This window comes from Prunus persica, chromosome G7 (genome assembly GCF_000346465.2).
Source record: "Prunus persica cultivar Lovell chromosome G7, Prunus_persica_NCBIv2, whole genome shotgun sequence".
NCBI lineage: Eukaryota > Viridiplantae > Streptophyta > Magnoliopsida > Rosales > Rosaceae > Prunus > Prunus persica.
In genome coordinates this window covers 8,763,809-8,778,247 of record NC_034015.1, presented here as the reverse complement: position 1 = coordinate 8,778,247, position 14,439 = coordinate 8,763,809, and the positions used below count along the sequence as shown (strand labels likewise).

Below are 14,439 nucleotides of genomic sequence, written 5' to 3'. Positions count from 1 at the left end.
CTGATGTTGGTTGGGTTGGCGATCCTTTTGATCGAAAATCTACCACTGGTAATTACATTTTTCTGGGTGATTCCCTTATCTCCTGGAAGAGTAAGAAACAATCAGTTGTTTCTCATTTTTCTGCTGAGGCTGAGTGTCGTGCTATGGCCTCTACTGTTGCTGAAATTGTTTGGCTTCGGTGGTTGCTTCAAGATATGGGTGTTTCTCTCTTTACACCTACTGCTATGTATTGTGTATAAAAGTGCCATTCAAATTGCTCACAACTTTGTCTTTCATGAGCGCACAAAGCACATCGAGTTGGACTGTCACTTTGTCCGCCACCATTTCCAGCAACGCACTATCTCTCTTCCTTTTGTCTCCTCCACCATGCAATTGGCTGACTTCTTCACCAAGTCTCACACTCTTGCTCGCTTCCGCTTTCTTCTTAGCAAACTCTCGATGCTTAATACTGTAACATCCTGAGTTTGACAGGGGGTGTGACAATTGTATAGCCCATATTAATATATATTTGAGTTGGTGTCTTTTAAGGGTAGTTAGGTCTTTTACTTATCTAGGGCATCTTTATATGCCTATATTTATCCTATAGATTTGTGAATATATTGGCATTCTCTTGCTTCTGCTTGAATTGTTCACATCATCAACCTCTCTAATCCTTGCCTTATTAGGCCTTCTACTTTGCTTATGATACAATATTATGAAGGTTTATAATGGACCTATGACCTGTTTTAACCCGTAACTCTTGGGTTGACATTGGGGAAATGTAATTGATATATGCTCTATCATATGAGGAAGTGGGCAGCAACAGATTGGCTCTTTAGTTATGTTTCCTTCTAGCATCAATCCCATTTTAGCTCACTCTAAAATTAAATGCCATGTTTATAAATATTTGGCCATGTAAAAGTAAAGGGAGATGGGAGATGTTAATTGCACTCCAACACAAACCATTGCTTTTTCATTGCATTATCATCTTACAGGAAACTCCTAACATCAAATCCTCCAAAAAAGAAAAAGAAATTAAGTCCTCAATTGACAAGTATAAAATGAGCATTACCAGCAATGAGAGATATTGCAAATGCCTTTTCGAACAACTTGTTGAAATCTTTCTTGCTAATGAAGTATTTAGGGGTCAATAAAAGCATCTTCACCTTCGAAAATTTAGCCGAATATGAACTTCAGCCAACCAGTACTCAGAGCAAAGTTTTAGAAGATTTTTTCTTTTTCATGGTGAAAATTGTCTGGTAGATGTTTTGAAATCACTGTTAATACTGAACTTCCCATTGATCTCCACAACAAAAGTTGACTTCTTAATTAACTTCACAGACTTGTTAATGGTGATATTGCTTGAATATATCTGCCAATGAACCCCATCCATTCTTACTATACTTCCCAATAGATTCAGCATCATATGAAGAACAAAGAGAAAGCCCATTGTTGTGTGAAAAGCTATGATTGGAGTACTTTCGATCCTGGAATTCTAGGCGTTGCTTCGGGGTGCTTAGCGACCTTGTCTTCGCCTTGGCAGATGCTGTCACGGCCATGTAAGTTGGAAGAACTGCAGAAGATGCCATCAATCTGTCATGCTGATGTTGAGCAGAATTGTTCTCTTCTGCATTGCAAAATGATCTCCTTGGTAATAATTGAAATTGTGGACTCAATCCTTCCATTGAATCTTCATTTCTCACACGTCTCAGTTTAAGTTGTGATCCTCCAAACTTTTCATCAGTACAACCACTTAGATTTGAATGAACGGTTAGCGTTTCAGTTGCGTTTTCGATCATTGAATCGTCTAGCATTTGAACATTTCTGCTTTCCTGAAAAAGACAATAATTATGTGGCACAAGGTAGATATTTGTTAGAAGAGGAAATGGCATACAATAAAAAGAAAAAGAATTGCTTGAACTTTGATAGCATTTTGGATTTATCATAAGTTTTCCTGTCTTTTTATTTGAATTCATCTGAAACAAAAAATTCAGATGATTTCAGATTAAAGTACCCGTAGAGAAAATGAGTATTTCTTCATCCGCTCTCTTTTGATCATGGCCTCTTGCTTTCTTAGCCGAACGGCTTCCATGTCTTCCTTTGAAATTATACTGCAATCCCACCCTCTCTGGCTGCTGCATTCAAGCTGTCCGTAACAAAGATCTTCAGAAAATCAAATAAGGACTCAGGAAGTACAATTAAGAATGAAGAACTCTCCCATTGAAAAGAAAAAAAGAAAACAGAATGAAGAACAATATCAGGCAATGACTGCAGGTTTTACCACCAAAACTGTTCTTCACAGAAATGGTTCCAACTTTAATAAACAATGACATTAAACTAACATTTTCTCCCCTATTATATATACCAATGAAAATTAGCAATTCTATGTCCATATGAATAATCTCACTTACTGTCGCTTCTTTTTCTTCTAACTCCCTTTGTGGGCTGCTGAACTGTTTCTTTTCACCGTCATTGCATCCCTCATTTGCAGCTGGAATGCTCCTTTTCCAAATCTCTGCCTGACCTCTTCTGTCGGATGGCAAACTCTTCAAAGTGGTAGCTGCCTGGCGTCTCACAGCCCGGCCACGAACTATGGCTTGAAGTCTCACCAGTCCCTTCAAGGCTCGCAATGCTTTCCTTGCCTGTTTCACTTAAAAGTTTTAGACCATGCTACAGAGGAGTGGTGATTTCCTCATTGACGATAAATGTCAAATTCAGCTTTCACATTTCAAGGACATAAATCAATTTGACTGAGTTATATTTTCAAAGTTCAAACCAAGGGCCCAACTTTTATGATCTAAGACTCACAGAGCTTCCGGCTATCTTGTCAGAACTTAGAAAGGTAAACCAAAAAAAAAAAAAGAATCAGTTATACAACTTAAATGCGACTGCTTATCCCATCCAGCTATGTGCTTATGAATTCAGCCAAGTCAGAAAAATATCCAATGAGTTTTCACAATGAAAATATAGAGAACAACCATCTTTAAGCTATATATAAGGTCAGCTTGATTTAAGTAATGGTGTCTATACAGCTGCATTAGAAATGAATACCATTCAAAATACTTAAATTCAGTGCCAATGACTTGAGAAATTTACATTCAAATCAGGAAAGAACTCAGAAAAGCTCTATTACCATCCTATGTGTAGGAGATGCAGATGATCAAATTGAAGGTTAAAAAATATATCTATTTGGTCTTGCTTTATATTACACTAAATATATATGCACACGTATTTATATGTATTTTTCTCACTTACAAATGGTTAATATATATTCAACTCTTTGAGCTGCCCCTGCCTGACTATGAACAGAGTATTTATAAAAGAGAAAGTTTCCGAGGAGCTCACAAGATGTGCCCGATAAGCGCTTTGAATTTTAATGGCAGCCAAGTTCTTGTCAAACTTTGTGAAATAGTGGTAAGGTTGTGAAGTAAGCCGTACAACCTCAGCTGCAGCATGGGCAGCAGCCACTGCTGCCTCAGCTGCAGCTGCTGTCGCCATTGCAACATTGAAAGCGTGTTTTTTCTGCTCTTCCGTAGCTTCACGTAGTGTCCTCTCTGGTGCTGTCAGTGCAGCCTGTGCAGGGTATTGATGAAGTACTTCAAGTCTTCGAAAAATCCATCTCCAGTTGTTTGATTTCTGGAGATTAACAGGACTAATTAACATTACCCAAAAGAGGGCCATAGTTAATCATGTTAAGGCAATGAAGGAAGAGTTTAAATTCGCCAACCTTTTGTGTCCTTGTCTTTGCTTCAGAAGTAAAGAACCTCTTCACCCAACCAAACCAGCCCTTTCTCTTCGCCATTGATCTACTATTAAGACCATGTTAATCCAATATGTCAAACATCGTCCTATATTCTTCAGGCATTTCCTGCAATTTAGGAAAATATGTATATATTTATATGCCAAAAGTACATAACAACTTGAATAAATACAATCTCATGAATCATAATATATACTTGAAAGCTTATAGTTTTCCACAGTTTCTGATACCAAACACACTCAAAACCTCTTAAAAGTATCATACTATTACCATTACATATGATACTCCAAATGGGATTTTCTTTGTTTTGATATATCAGTAGGTGTTCCATGGTTTTTGCTTTCGAACATAAAAATCGATAGCATACAGGGGGAGAGGGGGAGAGAGAGAGAGAGAGAGAGAGAGAGAGAGAGAATATGAAAACAAGCACTATCAATAGAAACTGTGCACACCTATGACTCTTTTCTAATGGTGGCTTAGCTTCACTAGGGCCCTTTCTCTCTCTAGGGCCCTCTCTTTCTCTCTCTCTCTCTCGCTCACCTGTCAATTCCACAACAACTGCTATTGACGAGTCTAAATGTTGTTATTCATGAAATTACTGATGCGACCTCTATAACATTGCATTAATTATAATGATTTATGAAAGTCTAACATGTGCAAGGCCAAAAATCTACGGAAAATAAAGATTATAGTTAAATGGCTATAATAATTGGGTAACACTAATACTGCTCTCCACATTCCATCTCTTGCATGCATTTCTAAAGAAATATTTTATACTTTGGTGCGCACTCACAAGTGCAATGGAAGCTCAAAAGTAGGGCAAGTCTTAGAATTAATCTGTTGTCAAGCTTAAGTGGCAGTTATGTCAAAAGCATGCATGGCAAGTCCTTTTATTTAGAAGATAACTCGTTACCTCATCCTTCCTCACCATTTGAGGTAACTTTGACGACTTGGCCTCCAATGCTTAGGTTAAACAAACAAAAACAAGAATTAGGGTTCTTAGACTCAATAAATTTGATGGTAGAGACATGATGCTCTGCTTACTCGTGTGAATGATGTTGTATGCTCCTAATCAATGCGTGATTAAGGTTGTGTTGGTTTCCCACGCATCGACCTAAGGGGTAAACTTATTGTCTTCACTTGTACCATTTTTCATATCAATTTCGAGCCTCCAAAAAGAGCTTCTTAATCTCAATTAATAAGTAAGGACATACAAATTGGATTAAGCACTTGACAACAAGTGATTAGAGAACTTCAAGGATTAAAGTTTCTTGGTCTGAGAATGGATTAAGTATTTGACAACAATGAAATGCAAATGGGACCTTTATTCTATAATTAAAAAGATTGGTCCCCTTACTTTTAATTCTTGAGGCACCACCACATGTTATGACTATGTGAACGAGTTTTGACTTGTCAAATTAGAACTTTCGCCTTCATCCCTAATCCTCCCAAAGTGAGACCAAAGTAGCTTTTGAGCTGTTCAACGTCCATGATTCAAGACTTTATCAAATGCAGAATTTTGTGCAACTTTTGCTTTGCTTAGATTGGACTTTATCAATGAGTTGTCCTAAATAAAATAGAATGGCCCTTTTTCTGAGATGAATTTGAATGAAGTTTTGCTTTCCTTGAAAACTGAAAATTCAATTTTAAGTAACGTAATTTATCAGATTAGTTCCCTCGACTGATTGATAAAAAATTGTACCAATAAAATCCACCAAAGTTCTCATAATTGTTATTTTCATTTATCTAGTTTGCTATATGTTTATTGTTTGTTTTCATTTTGAGTCTAATCTAGATCTTATCTATTCACGGCAATACAAATGGTCTCAAGTTCGAATACACAGGACACCTTGATAATGTGTGTGTGAAAAACCCCGGCCCCCTCCCTCTTATAATTTAAACTATCACTTGTAATAAATAAAAAAATTAATACTAATATTATACATTTTATTCTTGTATAACTAGATGCATTGTTGATTTAGTTAGAAGACAACTAGCCCATATTAAAATCCAACTGCTATTAAAGATAGATATCTTTGTTTAAAATGAAAAGATTTGAAACCATGGGTCAACTAATCATCAGTTTTAGGATAAAGAAGTTGACCGTGTAAGAAAGCATGACATTATTGAATTGAGAATGCATCTCTGAATCAGTTATCTAAAGAGGAAAAGAAACATGTCATAATAGCATAACATCACTGTCATTATGGTTCCATGCACAGCCTGCAATTGCCAACAATATTGATGCATGCATTGCTTCATTTCCTCAATATTTAAAATTTTCTGTGACACCTAACATTAACATCAACCATGCATTGGGAACGGCGGAGGATTGATTTATGTTCCAAGGGCCAGAAAAAAAAAACAAAAAAAAAAAAATTTTATTTCTCTTTTATTTTATATTAATGATTTTTATTGGGTTAATTAGTTTGAAAATGTTGTACATGTGAACCAATTATTGTGTGGTATGACCCTCTTGCATGCTTTGGTGGCCCACTAATTCTTTGCTTTAATACAAAGCTGTCTTGAAGCTGATAATACAGTCTTTTTTTTTTTTCCTTTTTGAAGAAAATAATACAACTTGTTTAGACTGCAAAAGACTGAAAAAACGATGAATGGGGCTTCTTTTTTTTCGTTTCTTTTTTTTTTTCCACTTATTTAATGTTCTTTAATTGTATTGTTTGAAAGTTTACGTACTCTTGTCTCTGTTGATGAATGGGCTCAAGACAACTTCACTGTGTACACTACCATCCTCCATTCTTATCCAAGATTTAATAGAGAAAGGCTGCTGGGTGATTTCCACAATTCTAGCTCCTCTATCCCAGTTTCCATAGCCACCATAACCGGTATGCCTAGCAAAGCATAGCCACAGTTTTTCATAAGGGCAGCACCAGTCCAATCCATGGTTGTGTCCTACAAATACTGCCTGCCACAACACCAAGGAAAAAAATAAGAATCCCAATAAGCAAATCCATAGCTTCATATGAAGCTTCATAAACTTATTACAGCTTCAGAAAACCCAATAACTCATTGACATTTTTAATCATGTAAGTATAGTGTTAATGTAAAGATCAAGTTAAAATAATCTGACTGTCCTATAGTTTCACCATTCTATAAGTTTTGTGTGGCTGGTGATGGATTCGGATAGGGTACTTCAAGGTGGGAGAAGAAGAAAAACCACTAAGATTAGCATATAAACCAAATCCAACCGGCAAGATAAAACAAGATATAGAAAGAACCAAAACTTGAGACCAAAAGTAAACAAACAGTTTGGAGATGACAGAGTCAACAACTCTTCAGTTGATGAGAAGAAAAAAGAAAGAATAAAGAAGAGCGCAAGATTATAACATTCACAGGAATTCCAGTCCAAGCATGTAAGAAGATTGCAAGTTTCACTCTTTCCCCATGGACTGTTGTCAATTACATGGATCAAGAATGAGAAATTTTGTCAAGAATTTAGAATAGATTAGAACATTAACTTTAAGAAGTATCAATATGCGGTTTTTTTATTTCTATTGACACAAACAAATGATACAATGATAATTGCATTGACAGATTTTATACAAGAAAGCAGAAGGCAATTATCATTTACCTTTCATACAGTGAGAGAGACAAATTGACAGAGTCTCTAGAACAAACGAATATCAATTTTTAATAGCATGCAAAAAGCAATATTTAAAGTACACAATAGTGTTTTAACAAACACCATGGCCAAAAGGTAGTAAAATGGCTCAACCAACTGCCTATGTCCACAGTCCACTACCAGCCACACAGCTGGATTATCTGAATCCTAATTCACTAAATAATGGGTTTTACGAGTTAATCCAGAGATGCTTACAATCTGAAACTAAATTTAGTTTTGTTCACGCTGGATCAACAAAAAACTTCAACAAAACACAACTCAAATCTGGGTTTTATTAACTCTAGGATTAACAAGAACCTTAACAAACTAGGGCTTGAAAAAGAAAACCAAAAACCTAAACATCAACACCCTCAGCCACAGGTGGCTAGCCACTGGTTTTCACAACCAGGGCACACTCAGTCAGCATAACTTGGATATCCCTATCAAGTTTCGCAGTATCTAAAGTGAGTGATTTAGGTGTTTTCTTTGTGCCTAACAATGCACAAATGGGGCATGGAATTACCTCGAATAGCTGAGAGAAGGTTCGGTTTTTCTTTTCGGTCTTTTCTTTTCCAATTATGCCTCCGTTTGAGTCCAAAGTGACCCTGGAGTACAAGATAAAACCTAAAAAACAAAATTAGTAAATCCTATACTCAGCCTAATGCCTCCTAGAGTTGATGATTGCATCCTTTGGCTGAAGAAAGTCTGCATATGAGTTGATCTTTACATCTCTTGGTTTCTTGAGGTCTTCATGTCTTCAATTGTTCTATGCTAAGTTCAAGTTCAAGGAATTTGCAATTCCAGGTTCATAGACTAACAATGAAAACATTTCATGATTGGTTACATCCACAGAAATTCACCATTGTTGAAGATTTTCATGAAAGCTTTTCCAAATTTCCAAAGCAGTATTCTAACTCAGAGCAGGTGTTGTAGGATGTTACAGTTGGTCAAAGGGTGTGTGTGCCTGTGCTTTATACACGTGTTTGTTTATCATTACCGGAACACTGTACCCCGTTTAAATTTTACTGGATGTGTCCTACTCAGGAGCATGTATATAGGGTAAGCATGCTCATCTTCGACCACACCTATGCAGGGTAAATTTTTATGGGAGGGAAAAACATTTGACCTCACCTTGGCAGAAACCCTTTCAACCAAAAGTTTCATGATACCCATTTCAGCTTCTTGGGTTGCTACCTTCTCTTTGTTAATTGAACCCACACAAGGCTTGTGTATGCCGAACAATGGAGCAACTTTCTTATAAGCACGACTTGGTATATGCCAAAAGATTATCTCCGGGACCCTGTCAAATAAGGCTTTCTTTGATTGACAAGAAATACAAGAGTAAGAATAAAAAGAAGATTCATTACTTTAAATCAATTTTGTCTTATTTTGAGAATGAAAGTAAATCTCGGAAATTCATGTAAATATCTTTTAGCACACACGCACACAAGATAATAAAGTCCAAATTTTCTGGAAGCGCCCGCGAGAAAATCAGATACCAAGCTAACACTAGTTAATAAGGTGACAGAAAGACAATATCAGGTCATTCTTCCATAATTTTGTACCTTGAATCAGGGTTAATCTCTAAAGCTTTCTTCTGGAACCATTCTGCTTGGGCACTGGATATAACTTCTGGGTAGGAACCACCACCAGAGTCTAGGAAGTACAAAAATGCCACAGGTGACTTGGGATTTTCTGATGAAAAAACTTGGAGGACATAGTTGGATACACTAGGCCAAAGTTCATTAGGGCCAAATTGAGAATATGATAGCGCATTTTGCTCAATTTCATTTTTCATTAGCTCCAGACGTTGTGTGCCTTTGAAGCTACAGTCTTCTTCCCCTACAAATCAGATGGCCTTACCAATTATTCTCCTAAAAACTATCAAGTACCTAAATCATTTGGAAGAAGAGAATCATACGTTATCACAGCATTGACAAATATTTTACATTGATCCAACTCAATGTTTCAAAACCGAAAAAAACAATATATATATGATTATGATTGAGGGCAATTCGATTCAATAGGATTGAATTAACTGAACAGAATTTGATACTCCTAAAGTAACAGATCAGAACCTGTCAAGAGTCTCCTGCTTTTCAATTCATCAAACACAGATTTGAATGCCTACATTCAAATTTTAGAACATTAAACTTGCAGTGTGGAACAAAAAAAAGGATGCAATCATAATCAATGGTAATGCTCATCGACGAAAGAATTTATTTGTATGATTTGTTTTTATATTATTATGTTTACATTCCACATCTTAAAGTAGGCCAGCATGAAAGAGGTTATCAATGCTAAAAGTCGAGCAACTCATGACTAGTCATAAGTACTAAGCAAAAGGAAAAGCAAAGTTTATCAAAATCATGGACACCAAATAGATCAAACTTCCAATTCACCTGAGCATGATGAATTGGCTACAGGGCAATGAATTTTAGGAATTCCAGGGGCTGAAAACCACTCTATTGGCCACTCAAATGCTGCATCATCATGGTTTCCAAACACACTGGCCCAAGGAATACCCTTGGCTCTTGTTGGAGAAACTGCCTGATCCCAATACAAGCTTGCATTTCTAATTGCTATATTGTTGGCTGTGATCACATCTCCAAGATAGATAACAAAATCTGTCGTATACTTTCAACTCATCAGAATTTATAACAATACAACAGATAAAAGTTTTGGGTACTGGAATGCTAATACCTAGTAAAAATAAAAAATTGGTAGCTCAATACTTTTGTTTCAATCTTCCCTTGAAACAGGCAAGCATACAGGCTAGACTAAATAAGAATTTCGATCCCTTATTGGCTTCAAAACAACCAGAAATGTGAAAAATGAACATATATTTGTGTATAGATATCATTTTAAACTTTTCCCCTTTCTATGTGTAAAGGAAGCCTAAAATTAGAAGAAAAAAAACAAAGACACCAAGCTCTTATATTCATCGCAACAATTGATGACAGTTGTGGTCATACCATTGTATATAATATCAAATTCAACTCTATAAAGATGTCTAATACCAACAGTAACAGCCAGCCTTTTGCAAATTGACTAACCTCAACTTAACCTAATGATTTTTGCCCAAAAATCTTATTAACAAAATGCATTAATTTAATATGATAGCTAGTGAGAGAAGTCAAATATCAGTCTTTTGGGTTTCTTCCAAAGCTATCAAACGTGGTTACTAGAACTTTCAATGGTTTAAACTTCTGCGGAAGCAACTAAATGTGGTCAAAAGTTCAGGTTCTATTTTAATTATAAAAAAGGGAACAATCTTTGATAAACTCACCTGGGTTTTCATCATCGAGTACAGAGGACATGACCCTGGTAGAGTTCACGTCCTGGAGTGGGCCCCAATCGGTGGACTCCGCCTCTCCAAAATGCAGGTCAGCAAACAGAGCGATCTTGAACAGTGCACCCGGCCGTAGCTTATGGTAACCTTCCGGCTTGGTTGGTAGAGCGACGGCGGAGATGAGCAGAGAGTACAGATACGGAGATATCAAGAGCAACAAGAGCCTTCCCATCATCACCAGGCAGAGGAGGGACAGTCCACAGTTTCGTTGGTGTTAACGACGGCATTGCTTATGCCAAAGGATGTGGCCTTTTGGTGGGAAAGAGGATGAAATGTCGGAATATTCCCCGGCTTTGTACTTGCAGATGTGGACAATTCTTTGTTTTTCCCTTTCTTTTAAGCACATAAAATATTAATACAAAATTTTAAAAAATTATCACCAAATGTACTTGACATCCATGAAATGAAACCATCAGTTTTCGTTTCGTTGTTAAGGTTTCTTTTTGTCAAAGATTGTCTTCTAGATTAACACCCGTGGTTCAAGTTCATTCCGTGAAGTTCTATCTGAATGTATGTTAGATTTATCATGTGACATGCTACGAGTAAGAAATAAGAGTGTTGCTCTTTCCATCATTTTTTTATTTCTTTATCCATATTATATTCCCATCCACCATATAAATTTTAAAAAAACACAATTTTATTTTTCCACCACCATTATTTCTAAAATACCCTTTTAAAATACAAATATTTTGACAAATCTCTTTTCACTTAATCTAACACTAACTTATACGCACGCGCTTCCCCGACTGCGAGAGGCTTTTTTTAAAAAAAAAAAATTAAATTTATTTTAGAACTAAAAAAGATAATAGGTAGTTGTGTTTCATAAAAATAGGATTCATTATCTGATTTTTCATTAATTTTTTTAACATGAAAAAGTATGAATTTATCATATTATCCTCATTTAATTAATAATTTCAATTCTTAATATTTGCATTAAACAATGGCATTTTCTAGTATTTTCACTGTTTCACACGTCTCTGTCTTTTTGCTTTATATAATCCTAACATAAAAGTGTTAGTTTTTAATTTCATTAAAAAAATAATAGAAACCAATAATTGAAGAAAATCAAAACACCCATAACAGCCACCAAAACTCTCACCCACCCAATCCCGTCAACCACCCCACCCTCTGGTGGTGACCCCCTCTCCTTCCCACGACTGACAAAGCAATAGATTCAAAGAATATCAAATCCTCTTGGCAAAATAGATGCAATTGGATGTCTCTTAGACAATTTCATCGCCTCAAAGCCACTTAACCTATAATTCCCATACATTAGAATCCTAAGAAAACTTCTACACCATCCAGTGCTTATGAATCAGTCCAAATGTTTTCTAATTGAGACAGTTTTCTTGATGAGGTGGTATAAATCCTCAGGTATTTCAAGGGCAACGCCATGTGCCTTGATTATACGCAATATCTTATATATGTTCTCTCTAACTAACACTTTTGGTGAGTGGAAATAACAGCACTCTTTAATGCTAGCAACCTTCTCTCTAACTAATCTTCTCATTTGTACTTTTTCCCTTCTCCTCTTGACATGTGTGACTTTCTTTACACTTCAAACAATATCATTAATGCATCACACAAGCTAACTTTTGTTTTCCAAATTTACCCTTATTAAATATATTGACTTTTTTTTTACAAGGGTAGTCTTTTTCAAACTTTCTTACCACCTTTTTAAAAAATCCAATTTTAAATTTAGAGAAAGAAAAATAATGTCACCTTTTCTTACAACCTTTTTACTCTAAACGTTACGTTTTTTTTTTTTTTAATGTCCCCCTTTTTTTCTAGAGAAAATAGACGTTGCTAATAAACTAGTGTAGTTTTTTTATATAACAACTAGTTTTTTAATTAACTATTGTGAAAATCACTGTGAATCTGTTGTTGCTAATAAAATATTCTATCACTTTCTATTTAAAAAATGTATTTTTATTTTTTAATGGATATTGGTATTATTGATATTTATCTTTAATTGTTGTGGTTTTTTTTTTTAGGGCTTATCTTAACATTTAAATATCTGAAAATAATAGCTACAACCACTAGTAAAAAAAAACCCTTGCGCGACCAAATTTTGCGCGACGAAAAACTATTCGTCGCTCAAAGTCACTTTGCGCGACGAAACTTGAAACTTCGTCACTCAAAGTCACTTTGCGCGACGAAACTTGAAACTTCGTCACTCAAAGTCTTGCGCGACGAAAAATAATTTGTCGCGCAAAGTCACTTTGCGCGACAAACTTTTGCGCGACGACAATACATCGTCGCTCAAAGTCTTACGCGATCAATTTTGCGCGACGAAAAATAATTCGTCGCTCAAAGTGACTTTGCGCGACGAAAAGTAAACTTCGTCACGCAAAGTCCTTATAAAAATAAATAAAATTAAAAAATTATTTTTTAAAATCTTTGCATGACGTAATCCAAACATTTTGTCACCTAAACTAATTTATTTTTGTTTTTTATTTCGTATGCATAACACTTAAGAAATTAAACGGTATATATATTTATTAAGTAGCTTTAAATTTATTATTTTAGATCGGATCGGATTTTTGTTAAAAAAATATATTATTATTGTTCGGATTGGGTTTTTGTTAGAAAATATATATTTTAAATTGACGATCGAATTAGTTCATTGTATTCATATAGGGTCAAGGAGTGTAGCTTTAAAAAATCATCAAAATCGGAGTTAAAATAACCGTTAAATCGTGATTTTTCATTATAACCGTCGAAGAGTTTTGTCCCATTACTTGATCTCTGAATTTTTATTTTTTCCGATTTTTAGCGTATATGATCTCGAAGTATAAACAAACAAGTTTGACGGTTGGATCGTTGAAACTAGTTTTTTTGTATGCATATGCCATCAAAACAATATATTCACTAACAATTAAGAGTTTATTTATACTTTCGTTAAATATAACATAAGATTTTGTGGTATCCACTAGTGTAAATATTTTAAATTGAAGATCAAATTCAGTCATTGTATTCATATAGGGTCAAGGATGTAGCTGTAAAAAATCATCAAAGTCGGAGTTAAAATAACCGTTAAATCATGATTTTTTATTTATAACCGTCGAAAAGTTTTGTCCATTACTTGATCTATGAATGTTTATTTTTTCCGATTTTTGGCGTATATGATCTCGAAGTATAAAAAAACAAGTTTGACGGGATCGTTGAAACTAGTTTCGTAGAATGCATATGCCATCACAACAATATATTCACTAACAATTAAGAGTTTATTTATACTTTCGTTAAATATAACATAAGATTTTGTGGTATCCACTAGTGCAAATGTTTTAAATTGAAGATCAAATTCAGTCATTGTATTCATATGGGGTCAAGGAGTGTACCTGTAAAAAAATCATCAAAATCGGAGTCAAAATAACCGTTAAATCGTGATTTTTCATTTATAACTATCGAAAAGTTTTGTCCCGTTACTAGATCTCTGAATATTTATTTTTTGCGATTTTTGGGGTATACGATATTGAAGTATATACAAACAAGTCTTACGGTTGGATCGTTGAATGATGTGTGTGTATATATATATATTTATTAAGTAGTTTTAAATTTATTTATTTTGTACGTATAACACTTAAGAAATTGAATAGTATATACATTTATTAAGTAGCTTTCACCTTAATTATATTTTAAATCATAAAATAAATTTTTTTTATTTTTTCTTATTCACAACAATTATTTTTATAAATATTGTGCTACGAACCAATTTTTCATCTC

General features: G+C 34.9%; 2 protein-coding genes across 3 annotated transcripts; both read right to left on the bottom strand.

Moving 5' to 3' along the window:
• LOC18782666 (protein IQ-DOMAIN 14) lies at positions 932 to 4,122 on the bottom strand. Of its 2 annotated transcripts, none has more exons than XM_007216176.2 (6): positions 4,010 to 4,122; positions 3,707 to 3,847; positions 3,325 to 3,615; positions 2,391 to 2,621; positions 1,994 to 2,125; positions 932 to 1,811 (listed from the first exon to the last, which is right to left on the bottom strand). In XM_007216176.2, exons 2-6 carry the CDS (start codon positions 3,779 to 3,781, stop codon positions 1,326 to 1,328), a joined length of 1,215 nt encoding a protein of 404 aa, XP_007216238.1. In that variant the 5' UTR covers positions 3,782 to 3,847; positions 4,010 to 4,122; the 3' UTR covers positions 932 to 1,325. The 2 variants fall into 2 exon arrangements, with proteins under 2 accessions (XP_007216238.1, XP_020423463.1); XM_020567874.1 differs by lacking the exon at positions 4,010 to 4,122 and adding an exon at positions 3,936 to 3,957.
• Positions 6,110 to 11,097, bottom strand: LOC18782438 (probable inactive purple acid phosphatase 16). The gene is made up of 5 exons (XM_007215957.2): positions 10,651 to 11,097; positions 9,764 to 9,988; positions 8,927 to 9,203; positions 8,493 to 8,661; positions 6,110 to 6,665 (listed from the first exon to the last, which is right to left on the bottom strand). The coding sequence occupies exons 1-5, from the start codon at positions 10,886 to 10,888 to the stop codon at positions 6,429 to 6,431; spliced, it is 1,146 nt and encodes a 381-aa protein (XP_007216019.2). The 5' UTR covers positions 10,889 to 11,097; the 3' UTR covers positions 6,110 to 6,428.

Excerpts from the sequence above, each read along its gene's own strand:
- LOC18782666 (XM_007216176.2), bottom strand. The coding sequence starts at position 3,781 with ATGGCGAAGAGAAAGGGCTGGTTTGGTTGGGTGAAGAGGTTCTTTACT. Across the intron at positions 2,622-3,324 it reads GCGCTTATCGGGCACATCTT|GCAAGGAAAGCATTGCGAGC; the intron begins GTGAGCTCCTCG and ends TAAGTGAAACAG. Across the intron at positions 2,126-2,390 it reads TAGAAGAAAAAGAAGCGACA|CTTGAATGCAGCAGCCAGAG; the intron begins GTAAGTGAGATT and ends TGTTACGGACAG.
- LOC18782438 (XM_007215957.2), bottom strand. The coding sequence starts at position 10,888 with ATGATGGGAAGGCTCTTGTTGCTCTTGATATCTCCGTATCTGTACTCT. Across the intron at positions 9,989-10,650 it reads ACTCGATGATGAAAACCCAG|ATTTTGTTATCTATCTTGGA; the intron begins GTGAGTTTATCA and ends AGTATACGACAG. Across the intron at positions 6,666-8,492 it reads TTGAAAGGGTTTCTGCCAAG|GCAGTATTTGTAGGACACAA; the intron begins GTGAGGTCAAAT and ends GTGTTGTGGCAG.